Raw genomic sequence first — 19,754 nt, forward strand, 5'->3', positions numbered from 1 at the left:
TTGAGGTTGTGGACAGGTCTTTTATACTGATAACAAGTGGAGGACAGAGGAGCCTCTTAAAGAAGAAGTTACAGGTCTGTGAGAGCCTGAAATCTTGCTTGTTTGTAGGTGACCAAATACTTATTTTCCACATAATTTGCATATAAATTCATTAAAAATCCTACAATGTGATTGTCTGGATTTTCTTTTCTCATTTTGTCTGTCATATTTGAAGTGTACCTATGTTGACAATTACATGACCTCTCTCATCTTTTTAAGTGGGAGAACTTGCACAATTGGTGGCTGACTAAATACTTTTTTGCCCCACTGTGTGAGCCTGGAAGAACTCGCTTAGACTCATTGAAACTAACTGGGAAAGAGTGGGGCCCTCCATGAAAAACACACACTGAGGGCTGTGTTAATGAGGGCTGTGTTAATGAGGGTTCAAAGGAGTTAAAACAACAACCGCTCTTACTCCCGGCACTGACATGGAAAATGACCCCACAAAGCTTCATAGTCTATATAGGCTCAATCGCAAGACCCTGTTTATACCAGCCTTGCAAAACAGACACAGTGCTTTGGCTCATGTTTCATAGGCACCAACTATTTCTGTCCTTGACTTGTCTGACACTTTTAAGGCTGATGATGTCATGGTTGAAAGACCAGAGAGGGGGCAGTCTACTGTATATGTTATTATGCTAATTTGTTTCTGGGTCAAAGTCTCATGTGTTTCAAGTAACAGTACATTTATTTTCATCAACATTTGAAATATTATTAAAATAAATATAAACAATACAACTGGTAATGTTGGAGGACTAACATCTTAAGCGGTACAAATGAAACACTTTGTATAATATCAAAACAATTTCTGCCCCGTGGCAGTACAATACAGATGTTAGACCATCAAAGAGTTGTAGGCTACTGTAAGGTGAAGTCAGAGGAGCACTATGGTACATGAAAAAGGCCCAAAGAAATGCTACAAATATAATTGTTTACTGTATTACAGTAATACTGTAGATGAGTAACATTAAATATTATAATAACAAAGCAAAAGACTACAGTAAGACTGTTGGGTTATTGAATACAGAACTGTAGCCATTTTGTATAATGAATACTAAGAGTAATGTTTCAGCTTGACAATTCAGAGCTGTGAGATTCTGGCTTGATACCAAATCAGCCAATACAGTACGTCCTGTTGGAGTGAAAACCCTCGAGACCCTGGTAGTTCTTTCACTGGCAAATATTTTGATTCAAGGAATGGAAGTTGTTTTTTGGCTTTCGGAAAGGGAACTTAAATGACAAATGGCTTGGTCTTTGTGGAAGATCAAATTCCCTGTCTATATCTACTCTCCATCTTCTCTCCTTTTCCAAACCCTGTGATGTCATACATTCATGGGCACCACTTTGATGCCGTGGGAATTGATGTATGTTAGGAGAACCTGGGCCCGTCTCTCAATGACGTCGATGAGCTTCTCGATGCCCTGCCGTCCTCCCTGGCTCTCCCAGTACAGCTGATCCAGGAACAGTGACTGGAGGAGCTTCTCCCTCAGCTTCTGGCTCATCAACACGGCCACTGCCTGTTCTGGAAGCCTGGGTGGAGAAGAAGTTGGTAATTTAATTTACTTGGATAGTTGGCAACACTATTTGGTTAGATGGTAGCACTTTATTTGGATAGTCAGTAACTGTTTAACAAACTATGACCACAACTGTTTGATCCATATGCACATACTGTACATTTATATGCAAAGGCATAGAAAGAATGTATTCCTTAATTAAAAAAGATGTACTCCCAATATTCATAAATTCTACAATGGCATAATGTAATTCAAGGTAATATAATCAAATTCTGCCCATGCCTAGAGTACATTATCCAGGCCGGAGCCTTCTAATATTTAACTAATGTGAAATCCAGTTGAAAGCCTCTGCTTTGAAGAAGATCACTACAAGCCATGTAAGAGGAGAGGTGACCACTGTCAGTGCCAGAACAAAGTCCCCCCACTTGGTCCTCCCAGTGGTTTGTTCCACTGATTTATTCATCACAAAATGAAGATGAAACACAGGGAATGTCCCTGGGTGTGTCACCAAGCCTATGGGTGGGTATAATAGACTTCCTAACAAAGGCATGCACTTGGCGATTACGTGTTAGAATGTGTGTTAGTATTTTCCCACAGTGTGAAGTCAACAGGGAGGAATCTCTAGACTAAGAGCTGACTCAACCACAAATTGTATGCAGGGGGTACATTGTAGATAGTTGCTGATTGAAAGCTGAGAATAAAAAAATTCTGCACACTGTACAGTAATATTGCTTGCAAATACTTTTTTGTTTGTTTTTGTACTATATAGTACCATAGTACTATTCAGAACAATAACTGTATTGTCCGACTAATTATCAATTCACTATGCTGTCTATATACAGTACCAGTCAAAAGTTTGGACACACCTACTCATTCAAGGGTTTTTCTTTACTTTTTACTATTTTCTACATTGTAGAATAATAGCGAAGACATCAAAACTATGAAATAACACATGGAATCATGTAGTAACCAAAAAAGTGTTTAACAAATTTGAGATTATTCAAATAGCCACCCTTTGCCTTGATGACAGCTTTGCACAATCTTGGCATTCTCTCAACCAGCTTGATGAGGTAGTCACCTGGAATGCATTTCAATTAACAGGTGTGCCTTGTTAAAATAACATTTGTGGAATTTCTTTCCTTCTTAATGCTTTTGAGCCAATCAATTGTGTTGTGACAAGGTAGGGGTGGTATACAGAAGATAGCCCTATTTGGTAAAATAACAAGTCCATCTCAAATAAGCAAAGAGGAATGATAGTCCATCATTACTTTAAGACATGAAGAAAATTAAGAACTTTGAACATTTCTTCAAGTGCAGTCGCAAAAACCATCAACCACTACGATGAAACTGGCTCTCGTGGGGACCGCCACAGGAAAGGAAGACCCAGTGTTACCTCTGCTACAGAGGATACGTTCATTAGTTACCAGCCTCAGAAATTGCAGCCCTAATAAATGCTTCACAGAATTCAAGTAACAGACACATCAACAAACTGTTCAGTAGAGACTACGTGAACCTTATTTAACTAGGCAAGTCAGTAATGAACTCATTTGTATTTACAATGATGGCCTACCCAGGCCAATTGTGCGCCACTCTATGAGACTCCCAATCATGGCCGGATGTGACACAGTCTGGAAACGAATCAGAGACTGTGGTGATGCCTCTGATGCAGTGCCTGAGACCCCTGCGCCACTCGGGACAACTGCTGCAAAAAAATCACTATTAAAAGGACACCAATAATAAGAAGACTTGCTTAGGCCAAGAAACACGAGCAATGGACATGATTGGAAATCTGTCCTTTGGTCTGATGAGTCCAAATTTGAGATTTTTGGTTCAAACCACTGTGTAGGTGAACGGATGATCTCTGCATATGTGGTTCCCACTGTGAAACATGAAGGAGGTGGTGTGATGGTGCTTTTCTGGTGACACTGTCAGTGATTTATTTAGAATTCTAGGCACACATAACCAGCATGGCTACCACAGCATTCTGCAGCGATATGCCATCCCATCTGGTTTGCGCTTAGTGAGACTATCATTTGTTTTTCAAAAGGACATTCTCCTGACACACCATTAGGCTGTGTTAGGGATATTTGACCATGAAGGAGAGTAATGGAGTGCTGCAACAGATGACCTGGCCTCCACAATCACCTGACCTCAACCCAATTTAGATGGTTTATGATGAGTTGGACCACAGAGTGAAGAAAATGCAACCAACAAGTGCTCAACGTATGTGGGAAATCCTTCAAGACTGTTGGAAAAGCATTCCAGCTGAAGCTGGTTGAGAGAATGGCAGGAGTGTGTAAAGCTGTCATCAAGACAATGGTAGCTACTTTGAAGAATCTAAATATTTTGATTTGTTTAACACTTTTCTTTGGTTACTACATGATTCTATATCTGTTATTTCATAGTTTTGAGGTCTTCACTATTATTCTACAATGTTGAAAATAGTACAAATAAAGAAAAACACTTGAATGAGTAGGTGTGTCCAAACTTTTGACTGGTACTGTATTTTGACGTGGACTCACTCCTTGATTCCCTCCAGTAGTCTGTAGTCCAAGTTGTCCTCGTCGCGGTCGAAAAAGCCCTTGTTTTCAGTGAAGACCAAGTGCCTGGGGTCGTGACCCCTGTGGATGATGTTGGCCAGCGTCAAACTGTCCATGTCCCCACATTCCAGGTGGTGGCCCTGCTCCACACACACATCCTCCTGACGAGGCCTGAACCCACAGCAGTTCCGGTCCAATCGGCTGTATATCTGAAGAGACAAACATTATTTCCCTAAGCTATTACCTCAAAAGAGTGATGCCATTGCCAATTATCTCAATCCAACAGTGTCCTAGTTTGACAAGCTTCCTTCTGAAGACATTTAACACTGTAGTTCATTTGAAAGACCAAACACGTGTGATCGTACAGTACCTGCAACAGGAAATCAAACAGGGCTAGTTTGCTCCACTCATAATGGTGAATGCTGGAGCAGCCAGAGTTAGGCTTGGGCGTGACGTTCCTGTTCCAGCACCTCTGTTTGAGGGAGCTCTGGTACTCCCCCCATGTCATCCTCACAGTGGACTGGCCCTCTGCATTGTCCCCTGGAGAGAGAAAACCATCCCACAGCACCACAGGGCAAGGCTGGCCATCTGTGGGATGAGGGGGATCCAGAGGTAATGTTAGTGTGACCTACCGAGCGTCGAACATGGGCCAGCAACAATGTCTGTGTTGGCCCACGGCGTTATGCATTTGCACCTCTGTTTCTCAATCTCTCCCACAGACTTATGAGGACTCAGACAGCTGCATGCTCTGCTGGCTAAAGGAGCTAGCACTCGCAGGCTTCATAGCTCCAGGGCTGATACTTCTGCTCACAAATATGCTTGGCCTTATAATATTACATTGGCTACAACATTCCTGGAATGCTGATTTGGGAAGAGATAGACGTGACATAGCCTACACGCTATTAAAATGTCACCTTAACAGTCACGAGTAAATTAGTCTAGTCGTAAAACTAAATACAAATAAAACTATTATATTTTAATATTGAATACTGCATTCTTGGGTAGGGCTTGCAAGTTAAGCATTTCACTGTACTGGTGCATGTGACAAATAAAACGTACAGTGATGAATAAAACTACTGTTCCATGAAGGAGTGAATGAGGTATAACATAATATGGGAAGTCAATCACCAATTATATTCACCTGAAGAAAACTGAAATCACGCCAAAAGGGCCAATGGATGGCGAGCCCGCCCTCAGAAGCTCCGCCTTCCTGGGGCCACATTCATTTCCTCAATTCAGTACTGCTCTTCAACAAGCCCTGATGGCGCGAGGTCAAAATATATTATACCTGGTTTCCTCCTTCCAGGAACAGTAGTTATTTTCATAACTGTACGTTACCTTTCAATCGGTCACTCGGTATAACATACTATGGGGACATGCAATCACGCCCCAAGCCGGGGCAGAGAGTACCAAACTAGGAGGCCCACGGTTACCCAAGCACACAGGTTCCACCAGATCCAAAAATGGGATACAGAAGCCACCTTTTTCCTTAATACTTACCCGAGAAGCCTGAACTGTCAGAGCCTCATGAGGCCTGAACTGTCAGAGCCCTGTATAGGGAACCATAACCTGCTGCAACTTGGCTATGCACACTGACATGCTGCCACTGCAGCCCATATCCATAGACCCCACTGTTCCAAGAACAATACTTACCATGCGAGCCTGAAATGTCAGAACTCAGACAAGGAACCGCAAGTCCAAAACAACAGAACACCTGTTGTGACTTGGCACATGCATGCTGCATAGAGTCTATGAACCACGGCAGGAACCTGGAAACTGTACGATGTCACTGTAGCCCAAGGCTGAAATCCACAAGAAACTGTGGTAACCCTGATAATGCACACTTTACACGCAGCCACACCCCAAGGCAGACGACAATGCATGTTTTCTTACAATTCGTAAAGACCTACATAAGCCCTGCTGAACCGGTCCCATATCTGGGCAACACCGAGGGGTGCAGTCTCCACTCCGTAGAGATAGGAGGACCCCCCCCAGTACGTCACCCTGAGTGACAGGAAATACGTACTGCTCCATTCGAGCAGATATAGGGCCAGGTTTAGGAATGAGCAAGACCACGTACCCCCCTGCCTGTTGATGTACGCTACTGCTGTTCTGTTTTCGGACCTTACCAACACATGCTCGCCCTCCAACATCGGAAGGAAACACCTCAGCGACAGTCAGTAGCACTAGGTAATTGATATGCATTGCACTTTGCACTGCTGACCAAATCCCTCTTTCGGTGTAGCTATAGAAACCCAAATAACCACAGGCACAAACAAAAAGGCATGGCGTGCTCCAAATGAAACCATCCCAGAGAGACTCTGAATGCGACCCTCCTCTGTTGGAACAAAAACACATGATTCAGAGCCGAGTCCAGAACTAGACCCAAAAACTGAATGCGCAGAGCTTGAGCGAAACAACTTTTCTTGTGATCCACTATGAACTCCAGAGACTGAATATGGGAAACCAGCGTGGCAGTGTGGAGCTCCACTTGTTCCCTCGACTCCGGTATGACCAGCCAATTGTCCAGATAGGCCAATACTCTGATCCCCTGCACCGCACAAGTGCCATAGCCGCTTAAACCACCATAGAAAAGGTGTGGGTAATGGGGAGAGCCCGAAGGCAGCACCAGATACTCATAGGTCACACCATCTAAATGAAACCTCCAACACTTCCTGTGGGGAGGATGTATAGCTACATGAAAACACGCATTCCTTCAGATCCATGGACCTGAACCAATCGCTGGGACGCACTGACTGCAATAGCCGGCGAAGTCTGACCATTTTGAACTTGCAAACCTTGAGGTGCTTGATTAAAACATGCAAGTCCAGGATGGGATGCAACTTTCCATCCCTCTTGGGAACTAAGAAGCACTAGTACACGGGTGGCCCCTGTGTACTTCTGACACGGGGGCCACCCGAATAGCCTGCTTTTGAAGGAAAGAGTAAATCTCCTCTCTCAAGACAAGCACTAGCACCTCGAGGACCATTGATGTATTGACGCCACCAAAAGGAAGAGGATGCACAGCAAATTGCAGACCGTACCCCCTCATCACCCATGGTGAAACTGCACCTACCTGCCACTTGACGGAGCATGCTGACCGTCTCCCCACATTATCTTCTGAAGGGGCAGAGTGCCACCCTGAAGACTGGGATAATTCGTTTTTTCTGTCACGCTTGTTTCCATATCCACCAACCTTGACAACCGTCAGTCTGAATGTGGGAACTGTGTTAATTATGCCCACACTTGGACAATACCACACTCTCTATACCCTTGAACACCTTGGGTAGAAGCAATGTGGTACCGCTGTTCTAATACCTGCCCCACACCGGGATCGGGAATTTCGGCAAACAGTAACTTGCCCCCATTGGGAGCAGTATTGCCACAGTAAACACTTGGGGAGCAGGGACGCAAGAGGATGCCCCCTCCCCCAGCATCCAGCTAGGGTCACGAGGGCTGCTTCTTCCCCTGCGCCGCAGAATAGTCTGCTTTCACCCCGCTATCCTTAAACCCAACGCGGTGACTGTGCCAAGACATCCACCACTGCCCAGAAGAACCAAGACGGTCACCGACCTCAAAGCCACCCCTGGCCTGGGGCAATCAGGAATCTGGGACAACGTCAAGCAGAGGTGGCGCTGAGCCACCACCATTGCCCCCATACTTTTCCATACAGCCAGGACAGATGCAGCATAAAATTAGCCGCAATGCAGATTTCGTAGAGACGCTCTGAAACCGGCTTCCCCGCCTCCACGATATTATTTAGCTCCTGCAGCAAATCAGTATGATGCATCTGCAGTATCATGACCACATTCAACAACTGAGCCACCACACCCTCAGCCTGGTACACTTTGTTCTGCTGATCCACCGAAAAATCGGCACGGTTTATTGAGAAGCTCCAGGCTCGGATTAGCCCCCTTATTAGGCTCTGGAGATAAATAACTTGCTAGCTTTCCATCCATCGGCAGTGTGCAATCGAGCCACACTTTCTCCATACTGTCTACATTCATGGCAGCACCTGCCTGGCTGAATCAGGGGAATCCCAGGTCACCTTTAGCTCATTTACAAAATCTTTAAACAGGGGTAAGTGATGCTTCACTGCTGCAGGGACAGAATGTAAAATAATCTATCACAAAACATCTAGTGGCCCTTTTGAGTACTTCAGATTATTACAGGTGTCTATAATCTCTGGCCCTCTCAGCCTTATCACATGTAAAATATGAAATAAATAAATATGATTAAAAAAAATAAAAAAGACAAATCCATAAAACATTATCTTAAATATAAACCATAAACATAGTGAATTCAATTGGTGTTTAATATGAGGGTTTTAAGCATGAGATGTCCTTTTATACTTATTTATTTTACTAAGTCAATATGTATGTCTTCATGTTTTGACTTCAAACTAGTGGCAGTTGTGAACACAGTCAATAGTTGAAAGAGTTGCACAGTTAATCGGAAAATAATACCATTGTTGATTAGATGCTTTTTTCAATAATTCAACTATCTACAACAAATCCATGGACAATAAGGACACATAATACATTCGTACTTTTTGTTATTCAAGTAAAAATTACCATAGATTCTGTTAATAACCAAAATTACTGAAGGTGACGGTAACATTGGAAAAATGCCGGTAGTTTTTCAACCCTAGTCGGTGGACAATGGGCCTACCTTGTACAAACGGAAACTTCCTGCTGACAGCGGCAACGCTCCGGTTCAGTCCCAAGACCCTATCCAAATGGAAAGCGAAAACCTCGCTCGTGTCCACTGGACTTTTGATAACTCCACATTGTCCTATACACACTTTATGGTCCTTGAAATCGTTCTGTTTGTCAGAATGGATCAAGGACAAATATGATGTGCTTTCAAACAGCAAGAGGGGGATAAATTCCTTATTGGACACTTCATGAATACGCGAAACTTTACCATCAGCAAGAAAGCGCATGGCACTAATGTCCTCTTTGCTGAACCACGGCGGTGCCCTCTCACTGTATATTCGAATAGAACTGACGTGAGGTTCTGTTTGCATCTTTAAATTCGAGCTTACATCTCGTGTTGCATGATTTATGGTGTTCATTTGTTTCCAAGTTATGTCGATTCGGTTAGTGCGCTTTTGTCTCCATTCCTCCCTCTTCAATGTGCCAATTTTATTTTGCGTAAATCCCTCATTGGGTTTGGTTCTCCTCGCTTTTCTCCTTAGTTTCGGTCTCACTGTTCCCCTCATAATAGATGGTTTAATGCGCCTTGACTTTAGTGTTATGTACACCACATTGGACCGCGTTGGAACCACTGAGGGTAATAAAGAGTCGTCGTTAGCACCGGTTGGTGAGTCGGCTGTTTCCGACGGGCTATCATCATCGAACCTCAGAGTGTATAGTACCAAACTCTTCTTGTACCCGTGTCTGCCCAATCGTCTATCCTGGTGCAGCAACGAATGTCCAACCTGGGAAACCACGAAAAACAGGTACACACAACACGCACCCACGATGATCAAATTCCTTTTCGACGGGGGATACCTCCGAACGCAGTTAGATATCCTCAGAAAATACGAACACGACCAAAGAATGAGAGACTTTTTGATGTCTCCAGGACGTATTAACGTCTCCATTAGAACTCGTGATCCGACATGGTTAGGCTATCTGTTTGTCTTTGCCCGGAGCTCAAATAAGGATAAGGACAGCGGCGGCGCTGGCGGCGCATAACTTCCGAAAGTAATTTTCAACTGAAAAAAAGTGATGTCCAAAATCAGAACGCGATGAGAGGGGATGTGGTAATCCTTGTTTAGGTCAATGTGTCATCGCAACAGAGGAAGGGTGGCTTTGTTGCTATAGAGAATTAGTAGGGACAACTGTCAAAACAGATAACATAATCATGTCAGGACATGAATAAATGAAGCCTATAGCCCCCACTATCATAGATATATGACAATAGCCCAAACAATCAATATCACCTATATTAACAACATATAATATTGCATTGGTCAGTGGTTTGAATGTGTGTAAAAGTAACATCCCTCAGACGACATCTGCTGGTGTAGTTTTACACAGCGATGTGATAAAATGTGTGTGTGTGTGTCTGTTTGTCTGGTCGAGCCTATTGTCTAGTATTTGGAAAAACTGTTGAACCTGGTCAGTGGTACTAGGATAACAATATAGAAGGTCAGAAATACCTACTCTATTGTGATGTCAGTGCTGCAGAACAATAACAGAAGGGAAAAGGAAACATTCCTTGGGATGTGCAAGGTAGTGCAGAATATAAAAACAGGAAACAGTCCATCAGCATCATCACACTTGCCAGGAAGTGTTGGTTTGAGCAGATTAGATATACTTAAATTATGTAGACTAGCACTAGCAACAATCTCTGTGACCAAGCAGGATTTCCTGTAGTCAAGCATTTGTAAGTATTAAAAGGTATATCAATCATCTTGTTAAAATATGAAAAATATATCTCTGACTGAAATTTTGACCCTAAGCACACGAGGGAGCCAGACCCTGTATTCATAAAGAGTAGGAGTGCTGATCTAGGCTCAGGTCCCCTCCTGTCCATGTAATTGTATTCTTTATTATCTAAAAGTCCAATCCTAGATCCACAGTCCTAAAATCAACAATGCATATTGCTTGATGTCCATTGAAATTATCACTAGCTATGTTTCCATTCACTTGTCCAGTGATTGTTATTATTTTGTCAACATATAGAAAATAGATGTGACAATTGCCTGCTTGGGTGCGTTTTCATTCAAAATTTGACTTGTGTCGATGGAAACAGCTGGATGTAATGACGTCACACCAACAACAAAAAACTACGGTGTTGAACAAAAATGTAGTGGTTGAAGGGTTCCATTATCCATTTAGGGCTTCTGCAAGTTTCATGCTTTCTTTTTTCTTTTCTTGAGCGGATGGTCGGGGGCCCGGAATATAATTACAAATACATTTTAGATTGCAAAATGACCGCAAGAAGCCCAAACAGATGTAATATTTGACCTAAACATAATCATTTCAAACCTTGTATACAATCACATACAGTGCCTTCAGAAAGCATTCATACCCATTGACTTACTCCACATTTTGTTGTTACAGCCTGAATTCAAAATGGATTACATTACTTTTTTTCTCTCACTGATCTACACACAAGACCCCATAATGACAAAGTGAAAATAGGTTTTTTGAAACTTTTGCAAATCTATTGAAAATCAAATACAGAAATCTAATTTACCTAAGTATTCACACCCTTGAGTCAATACTTTGTAGAAGCCCCTTTGGCAGAGATTACAGCTGTGAGTCTTTAGAGCTTTCCATACCTGGATTGTGCAACATTTTCCAATTGTAATTAATTTCAAAATTCTTAGCTCTGTCAAATTGATGGTTGATCATTGCTAGACAACCATTTTCAGGTCTTGCCATAGATTTCCAAGCATATTTAAATCAAAACTGTAACACTCAGGAATATTCAGTGTCTTCTTGGTAAGCAACTCCTGTGTAGATTTGGCCTTGTTTCGGGTTATTGTCTTGCTGAAAGCGGAACTCATCTCCCAGTGTCTGGTGGAAAGCAGACTGAACCACGTTTTCCTCTAGGATTTTGCCTGTGCTTAGCTCCATTCCGTTTTCTTTTTTTATCCTGAAAAAATCCCCCAGTAATGTGGTACTTAGTAATGTGTTATATTAGATTTGCCGGAAACATAACACTTTGTATTCAGAACAAAAAGTGAATTGCTTTGCCACATTTATTGAAGTATTACTTTAGTGACTTGTTGTAAACAGGATGCATGCTTCCTTCTTTTCACTCTGTCATTTAGGTTAAAATTGTGGAGTAGCTAAAGTCACCACTGGACTCATGGTTAAATCCCTGGGTGGTTTCCTTCCTCTCCAGCAACTGGGTTAGGAAGGATGCCTGTATTTTTGTAGTGACTGGGTGTAGTGATACACCATCCAAAGTGTAATGAATAACTTCACCATGCTCAAAGGAATATCCTATGTCTACTTATTTTTTTTGTCCTTCTTTGCGAGGCATTGGAAAACCTCCCTGGTCTTTGTGGTTGAATCTGTGTTTTAAATTCACTGCTCTACTGAGGGACCTTCAGATAATTGTATGTGTGTGGTATAGAGATAAGGCAGTCATTCAAACATGGTCGGCCCCCTCATTAGGTAGGATTAGGCGCCCTCCTACAGCTTTTTCTGAGCTAAACTGACCAACTGACTAATTTTGGCCAGAAATAATGACAATTTCTCTCAACCAGTGGCATATGGACTTTTTAGGTTAGCGCTTATGCCGCCCTATGATAAGCAGTGCCCACTTTGTCAAAGGCAGGGTCACACAATATTTCTTGTCCATTCCCAGTGCGACTCTCCAGGGTGCTGTTGGAGAGATGCATCACTTTGCCGCTCCACCAGCATTCCATCAAAACAATAATTAACATAGACCATGAATCAGATAAAGGATATGGTAGAAAAGTATGTGGCCTTTTCTGCAGCCTAAAGGTTGGAGATTAAAATGTATGGCAATATAATGAGACTGAAACTTTTAGGCTACATCATGCAGATTTCTCTGATCAAATAGCCTAACCTAAATGGCGCGCAATCAAATGAAACATGCTCTGATAAATTAACAATATATCCTAAGGTCAAAGTAAAATGGACAATATGGAATGGACAATCAAGCTACTAACAACTGCTGTCCAGGAGTTTCATCCCATGTGGGCTAAATTGTGGTTTCAAGTTTGTATTAGCCAATGTTTTACAAGCTGTTCATAGCAAAAAAATAAAATACTTCTGCATTTGCCACTGTGTAAACACATTGCAAATAGGCTCAGGATAACTCCTCCAGATGTTGAGTAGCTGATATTTAGCCAAATTGATTAGTCACAGGAATCAGGACTAATAAAGCCAATGCCTGTTTTACAAACGGTAGGTCTACCACATGGATGGGAATTCCTAAAATTCCACTGTGGGGCCGAAATGGTAGGCTACACCCAAGTTAGCACCGACCCACTTCTTTTGGATACATTTTTTTTGTCTTACCTAGGGTGGCAGAACGGCCAGGACCGGCCCTGCATTTAAAAGTCATGTTAAACACTATTGCACACATTATGTGACTTGCACATTTTTACTCCTAAACTTATTTAGGCTTGCCATAACAAAGGGGTTAAATTCTTATTGACGCAAGACATTTCAGCTCTTAAAAACCTCTTTGGGCTGAAATCCCGCTAACGTGATCGATATGACACCAGCCAGTGAAAGTGCAGGGCGGCAAATTCAAAACAACAGATATCCCATACTTAAAATTCCTCAAACATACAAGTATTTTACACCATTTTAAAGATACACTTCTTGTTAATCCCACCACAGTGTCCGATTTCAAAAAGGCATTACGACGAAAGCAAACCAAACGATTATGTAAGGTCAGAGCCAAGTCACAGAAAAACACAGCCATTTTTCCAGCCAAAGAGAGGAGTCACAAAAAGCAAAAATAGAGAGAAATTAATCACTAACCTTTGATGATCTTCATCAGATGACACTCATAGGACTTCATGTTACACAATACATGTATGTTTTGTTCGATAAAAGTTAATATTTATATAAAAACGGAACAATGGGGGCCCTCTTGAAGCATGTGGGAACAGCAGACTGGTATATTGATTGTATATGTCCGTGAACACACCAGCCAGCTGGTTTGCGCATGCTCTGAGGACACGGCTGGGGATGCCGTCTGGGCCGGCAGCCTTGCGAGGGTTAACACGTTAAAATGTTTTACTCATGTTGGCTGCAGTGAAGGAGAGCCCACAGGTTTTGGTAGCAGGCCGTGTCAGTGGCACTATGTTGTCCTCAAAGCGAGCAAAGAAGTATCAATTCAGTTCAATTTAAAAAACGATTTATCCCAGGGTTATCCAGTTTGGGATAACCCTGCCCTAAAGTGAGCCAGCCCAATTTGACACTGTTTTTGGTGTGACATACCATCAGATATTTGTGGTGTTAACTAATGCTTTCAGGGCCTGGTAAACTGCTTCATCTTCATAGTAGCGTCCTCTGTTGTCCTGACTGGATCACTGCTGATGGCCTTCTCCAAGGTGTAGTGGAACACTCAATACACCACTAGGTGGCAACATTATACAGGAATGGCCCTCCTGGAGGAGGCATTGGATGTATTTGTGAGGTGAAATGTTCTGACTGTTACCGATTGAAAGGACAGAGCCAATTCACAGTCCCCTATTATTTTTCCTCAGGCAAACATATTGGTTCTAGAACATATATTTCTATCTGAAATATATGCTGTTTTCATGTTTTGCTGCCATGCTATTTTGTTGTCTTAGGTCTCTCTTTATATGGTGTTGTGATGTCTCTTGTCGTGATGTGTGTTTTGTCCTATATTTTTATTTATTTTGCATTTTTAATCCCAGCCTCCATCCTCGCAGGAGGCCTTTTGCCTTCTGGTAAGCAATCATTGTAAATAAGAATTTCTTCTTAACTGACTTGCCAGGTTAAATTAATAATAATAATAATAATAATAATAATAATAATAATAATAATAATAATAATACACCCTCTGAACAGAGCCCTGGATGGTGAAGTATGTCTGTGATAGTCCTTCAGTTTTGTCCGTGCGTCTAATGGAGCACCTGTTCAATTAGGGTTCAGCTGTTGCTGCTACTCGCTCTTCTGTTGTCATGTTTTAAATAACTCTCAATAGATTAATTCAATTGCATTCAGAATATGTTGACAGGGAAGATGTATTTATAACTTCCACAATGTTTATACAGTGCTGATATCAATTTGTGGTGTTGTCTGTGGCACTTTGCTCTGAATTTGAGCTAAATATTTTTATGAAATGTGAAAAACTATGAACTTAAAATATTAAACTCCTAATATTTGGAACACATGGGTTTTTGAGCACTACACTTAAGGGAAACTGGTGGAGAAAGCAGTAACCCTAATTGGTATGCTAATCTACAGTATAATTAGTTCCTGAAAAGTTCATAAAGACTGCTTTCCATACACACAAATAGCTTATTTCTCTCATTTTGTTCACATTTGTTCATATCCCTGTTAGTGAGCATTTCTTCTGTGCCAAGATAATCCAACCACATGACAGGTGTGGCATATCAAAACGCTGATTATACAGCATGATCATTACACAGGTGCCACTTTGTGCTCGTGACATTAAACGGACACTCTAAAATATGCAGTTTGTCACACAACACAATAGATGTCTCAAGTTTTGAGGGAGCGTATCAATTGGCATGATGACGGCAGGAATGTCCAACAGAGCTATTGCCAGATAATTTGTTCATTTCTCTACCACCTCTAACATCGTTTTAGAGTATTTGGCAGTAAGTCCAACCGGCGTCACAACCTCAGCCCAGGACCTCCACATTCAGCTTCTTCAGCTGTGGGAACATCTGAGGGGGAAAAACTCATTCTGATTGGCTGGTCGTGGCTCTCAAGTGGATGGGCCTGTGATCTCATAGGCCCACCAATGGCTGTACCCCTGCTCAGTCACGTGAAATCCATAAATTAGGGCCAAATTAATTGATTTCAACTGACGGATTTCCTTCTAGGAACTGTAATTCAGTAAAATCTTTGAAATTGTTGCATGTTGCATTTATTTTTGTTCAGTGTAGTTTGAAGTAGAACTTGGGGGACTGAATCTGATTATTTCTCTGTTAAAGCTTAACACATGGAGATGGGAACAAACCTAAAAATATTTAGTTAAAGTTAACCTTGAATAGAAGGTGAATCGTGCTTTTATTCCGCTCTTTGCTTCTGAATCTACAATGGGCTTTTTATTCAAATGTAAAAGAACAGTACTTGATGAATACTAATGACTTTTAGGGGTATATGACAATGGATCTTTTTTGTACTTTTGTTAGACTGTAATGAATCAGAGAATAACACACTTCAGAATCTGTGTAGCTATAGCAGCCATCTCCAGGCTACTTTTGACTAGGACCCCAGGGAAATCGTATTGTTCCTCAGCTTTAATCCTAGGATTAAAGTCCCCTCTATGTATTCATTATGTAAATTATAACTTATTAGTAATGAGTTTGAAAAGAACTTGCATGACCCTCTACTTTCAAAACCTCCCGGATAATTGTGAGATGTGTACATCAAGACAACAGACATTGTTTGATGCTTTTACCACTGGGACAAAAGAGTAGATCCTGAAATAACCTGTGGCTACTGTATAGTGGGGTGTCAGGATATAGAATAATGTACAGTACATTACAGTATAGTGGCCATGTACTTACTGGAGTCCAAACAGAAGTGCTGAGATATAGAATGAATTAACTTTATTTGCAGATATACTCACCCCGCATTGATGGCTTATTATTGACTTAATTTTTTTGTTATATGAAAGGGAAGGACAATGTTGGCTCAAGTTCTTTGGGATAGTCTAATTGCTCAGAATTTGCATTTGGTGTCCCTGCACATACAGTGCATTCGGAAAGTATTCAGACCCCTTGATTCTTTTCCACATTTTGTTATGTTCCAGCCTTATTCTAAAATGGATTCAATTGTTTGTTAAAACAAACTACACACAATACCCCATAGTGACAAATTAAAAACCGGTTAGAAATATTTTAAAACATTTTTTGTATAAATAATATACATTTACATACTTATTCAGACCCTTTACTTAGTACTTTGTTAAAGCACCTTTGGCAGCAATTACATACTTTAGTCTTCTTGGGTATGACGCTACAAGCTTGGCACACCTGTATTTGGAGAGTTAACATTATTTTCTGCAGATCATCTCAAGCTCTATCAGGTTGGACGGGGTGAGTCTCTGCACAGCTATTTTCAGGTCTCTCCAGAGATGTTCAAGTCCGGCTCTGGCTGGGCTACTTAAGGACATTCAGAGACTTGTACTGCTGTGTGCTTGGGGTCGTTGTCCTGTTGGAAAGTGAACTGTTGCCACACTCTGTAGCAGGTTCTCATCAAGGATCGCTCTGTACTTTGCTCCATTCATCTTTCCTTCGATCCTGACTAGTCTCCCAGTCTCTGCCGCTGAAAAATATCCCCACAGCATGATGCTGCCATTGAAACATGTAGATGATTTCATTCTTGTTATGTTTGTAAATACCCTGGTAGGTTGACCAATAAAGTGAACCAGGTTGCAGGCACTTTTTCTTGAGTGGACAGCTTGATGAAAGCCAGTCAATATTTAGGTCATGCAGAAAACATACCTCTCTGTTGATTTCACATAAGTAGTTAGTATCAGGCTTAAACTGTCAAACTGTCAATCAAATACTGTGATTTGTGAGGGGACGGGACTTCACACTATGATGTGAATATCACACAGTTTTGGTGTGGAGGGTAGGGATTTTGTTGGGGGGGCTTGTGAAACTGTTTTTAATGGGGTGTGTTTTGGGGGTCTGGGTTGAAATCCAACATTGTATTCAAACTGGTTGGGGGTAGATGTAAGCCTCCCAGAGCATTCACACCTGGCCCAGTGGGGAATTCACTACTAGTTGTCTGGACTTAAAGTTAAAGGTTTTCGTCCCCCAATAACTTTGGTGCTTTTTTTTTTACAAGTCTGGAAAATTATTATAAGTCTTAGCACAAATATCCAATCAGATCATCAAAATGGCTCATGTTTCAAAACGAATCACATGTTCAATTGACTGAGTATATCAAACATACTGACACTGTATGACATGAGTTTTATGATATGGACATGTGAAGTGCAGATCCCAGAAGCCATTGCACAGGTTGAATCTGTATAATATTTTTTTAGCAGGGTAGATCAGCTTTAATATTGCAGATAACATTGATGGAAGCCACAATCTAACTTCCTGACTAGCAACAACGATGTATTGGCTGTCAAAATGTGAAAGGAGGAGATTCAGCCTAATAGGAGAGTAAAAATACTTGTGCTGGTGACAGAGTTTCTCTGTTCAGTGTCTGTGTTCTTTTGCCCATCTTAATTTTTTCTTTTTATTGGCCATTCTGAGATACTGCTTTTTCTTTGCAACGCTGCCTAGAAATCCAGCATCCTGGAGTCGCCTCTTCACTGTTGACGTTGAGACTGGTGTTTTGCAGGTACTATTTAATGAAGCTGCCAGTTGAGGACTTGTGAGGCGTCGGTTTCTCAAAGTAGACACTAATGTACGTGTCCTCTTGCTCAGTTATGCACTGGGGCCTCCCACTCCTCTTTCTATTCTGGTTAGAGCCAGTTTGCCTCTGTACGCCTATGTAGGTATTCCATAAAAAATCTGTCGTTTCCAGCTACGATAGTCATTTACAAAAAAAAAAAATATTTTACCTTTATTTAACTAGGCAAGCACTGGTTGGTCGGGCCAATTTAGGTAGTATGTACATGAATGTATAGTAAAGTGACTATGCATATAAGATAAACAGAGAGTAGCAGCAGTGTAAAAGAGGGGTTGGTTTCTTCCTAGGTTTTGGCCTTTCTTTGTATTTTTCTTGCCACCGTGCTTCTACACCTGCATTGCTTGCTGTTTGGGGTTTTAGGCTGGGTTTCTATACAGCACTTTGAGATATCAGCTGATGTATGAAGGGCTATATAAATACATTTGATTTGATTTTAATTTGAATGTTTGGCATGGAATCAGATAAGTTCCTAATCTACTGTTGAGTTTATTTTATTTTTACAGGGACAATGCACATTAAGCAACGTTTCAGTAAAAGTGCCGGTTTTAGCCAGCCGGCTAATTTTCAACCCCAGTCCCTGGGCAGGTTATTAAAAACAATTGCAATATAGACAATCATTGAGCAGTGAGCACACGCAAAACAACATAGGACAGGCAAGACATAGCATATAGACAGAGCAACATAGAACAAAAAACAGCAAGACACAAACTTCTGCAGCAAGACACTGACACAAACTACTGAAACTTAGGACTGCACTACTACATAACATACTACTATCCAAAATGGTAACCCTTTATACTCGTAACCGTATACAGGTTGAAAATGGCCGATTTGGGCAATGATAAATGGTTAAACTGGAACACAGTGGCTGTACAGTAACATTATATAAATGTCAGAGCACAGGCTTTGTGCTTCACAGTTCTGTATGGGTTTGAATTGGCAGACATTCTAAACTTGAACACTGGGCGCGACAAGAAGTTGTCCTCATCCCTCCCACTATTTGTCAACTTTTGCAATTTTTTTTGTTGTCTGAGTGAGGGAAATGCTGTAAATTAAGAGGAATCAGCATTTTGAAAGATGAGAATTATAATAAATACCGCTTTGGTGTCATACAAGCAAGCCAAACACCCGTGAATCGAAACGTGCACTACACATTTTCATATCAGCCGCGAAGTGGTAGGCCACAAGATATTTTCTTGTTTTGGCTGAATGATTGTTCAACAATAAATAGGAAATTCAGCAATGTGGTAAATGGTTTGAAAAAACATCAACTAGATAGTTGTATTACGTTTGTGCGGACATTGAAAGTTACTAGTGATGGGGATAGATATGGAAAATCCATAAATATGTAAGATAATGAATGATAGGCTCACCATTTAGTATTTTTAACTACCATTTAATCCAATACCAAAACACATTTCATAACTGTTATTTTTGAAGTGATGTATAAAAAGAATAGCAGATGGTAAGTACACTACATTACCAAAAATTTATGGACACCTCCTTGTCGAACATCTCATGGTCCTCCCTTTGCTGCTATAACAGCCTCCACTTTT

The 19,754-nt window shown here is 41.4% G+C and overlaps 1 protein-coding gene across 1 annotated transcript; it reads right to left on the reverse strand.

Moving 5' to 3' along the window:
- Positions 1–708: 708 nt before the first annotated feature.
- gask1b (golgi associated kinase 1B) lies at positions 709–10,144 on the reverse strand. The gene is made up of 4 exons (XM_021561418.3): positions 8,765–10,144; positions 4,464–4,681; positions 4,076–4,302; positions 709–1,569 (listed from the first exon to the last, which is right to left on the reverse strand). Exons 1-4 carry the CDS (start codon positions 9,699–9,701, stop codon positions 1,362–1,364), a joined length of 1,590 nt encoding a protein of 529 aa, XP_021417093.2. The 5' UTR covers positions 9,702–10,144; the 3' UTR covers positions 709–1,361.
- Between the last annotated feature and the right edge of the window lie 9,610 nt (positions 10,145–19,754).

This window comes from Oncorhynchus mykiss, chromosome 14, assembly GCF_057628025.1.
Source record: "Oncorhynchus mykiss isolate SJ-2025 chromosome 14, ASM5762802v1, whole genome shotgun sequence".
Taxonomy (NCBI): Eukaryota; Metazoa; Chordata; class Actinopteri; order Salmoniformes; family Salmonidae; genus Oncorhynchus; species Oncorhynchus mykiss.

Excerpts from the sequence above, each read along its gene's own strand:
- gask1b (XM_021561418.3), bottom strand. The coding sequence starts at position 9,701 with ATGGAGACGTTAATACGTCCTGGAGACATCAAAAAGTCTCTCATTCTT. Across the intron at positions 4,303-4,463 it reads TGTTTGATTTCCTGTTGCAG|ATATACAGCCGATTGGACCG; the intron begins GTACTGTACGAT and ends TTGTCTCTTCAG. Across the intron at positions 1,570-4,075 it reads CTACTGGAGGGAATCAAGGA|GCTTCCAGAACAGGCAGTGG; the intron begins GTGAGTCCACGT and ends TTCTCCACCCAG.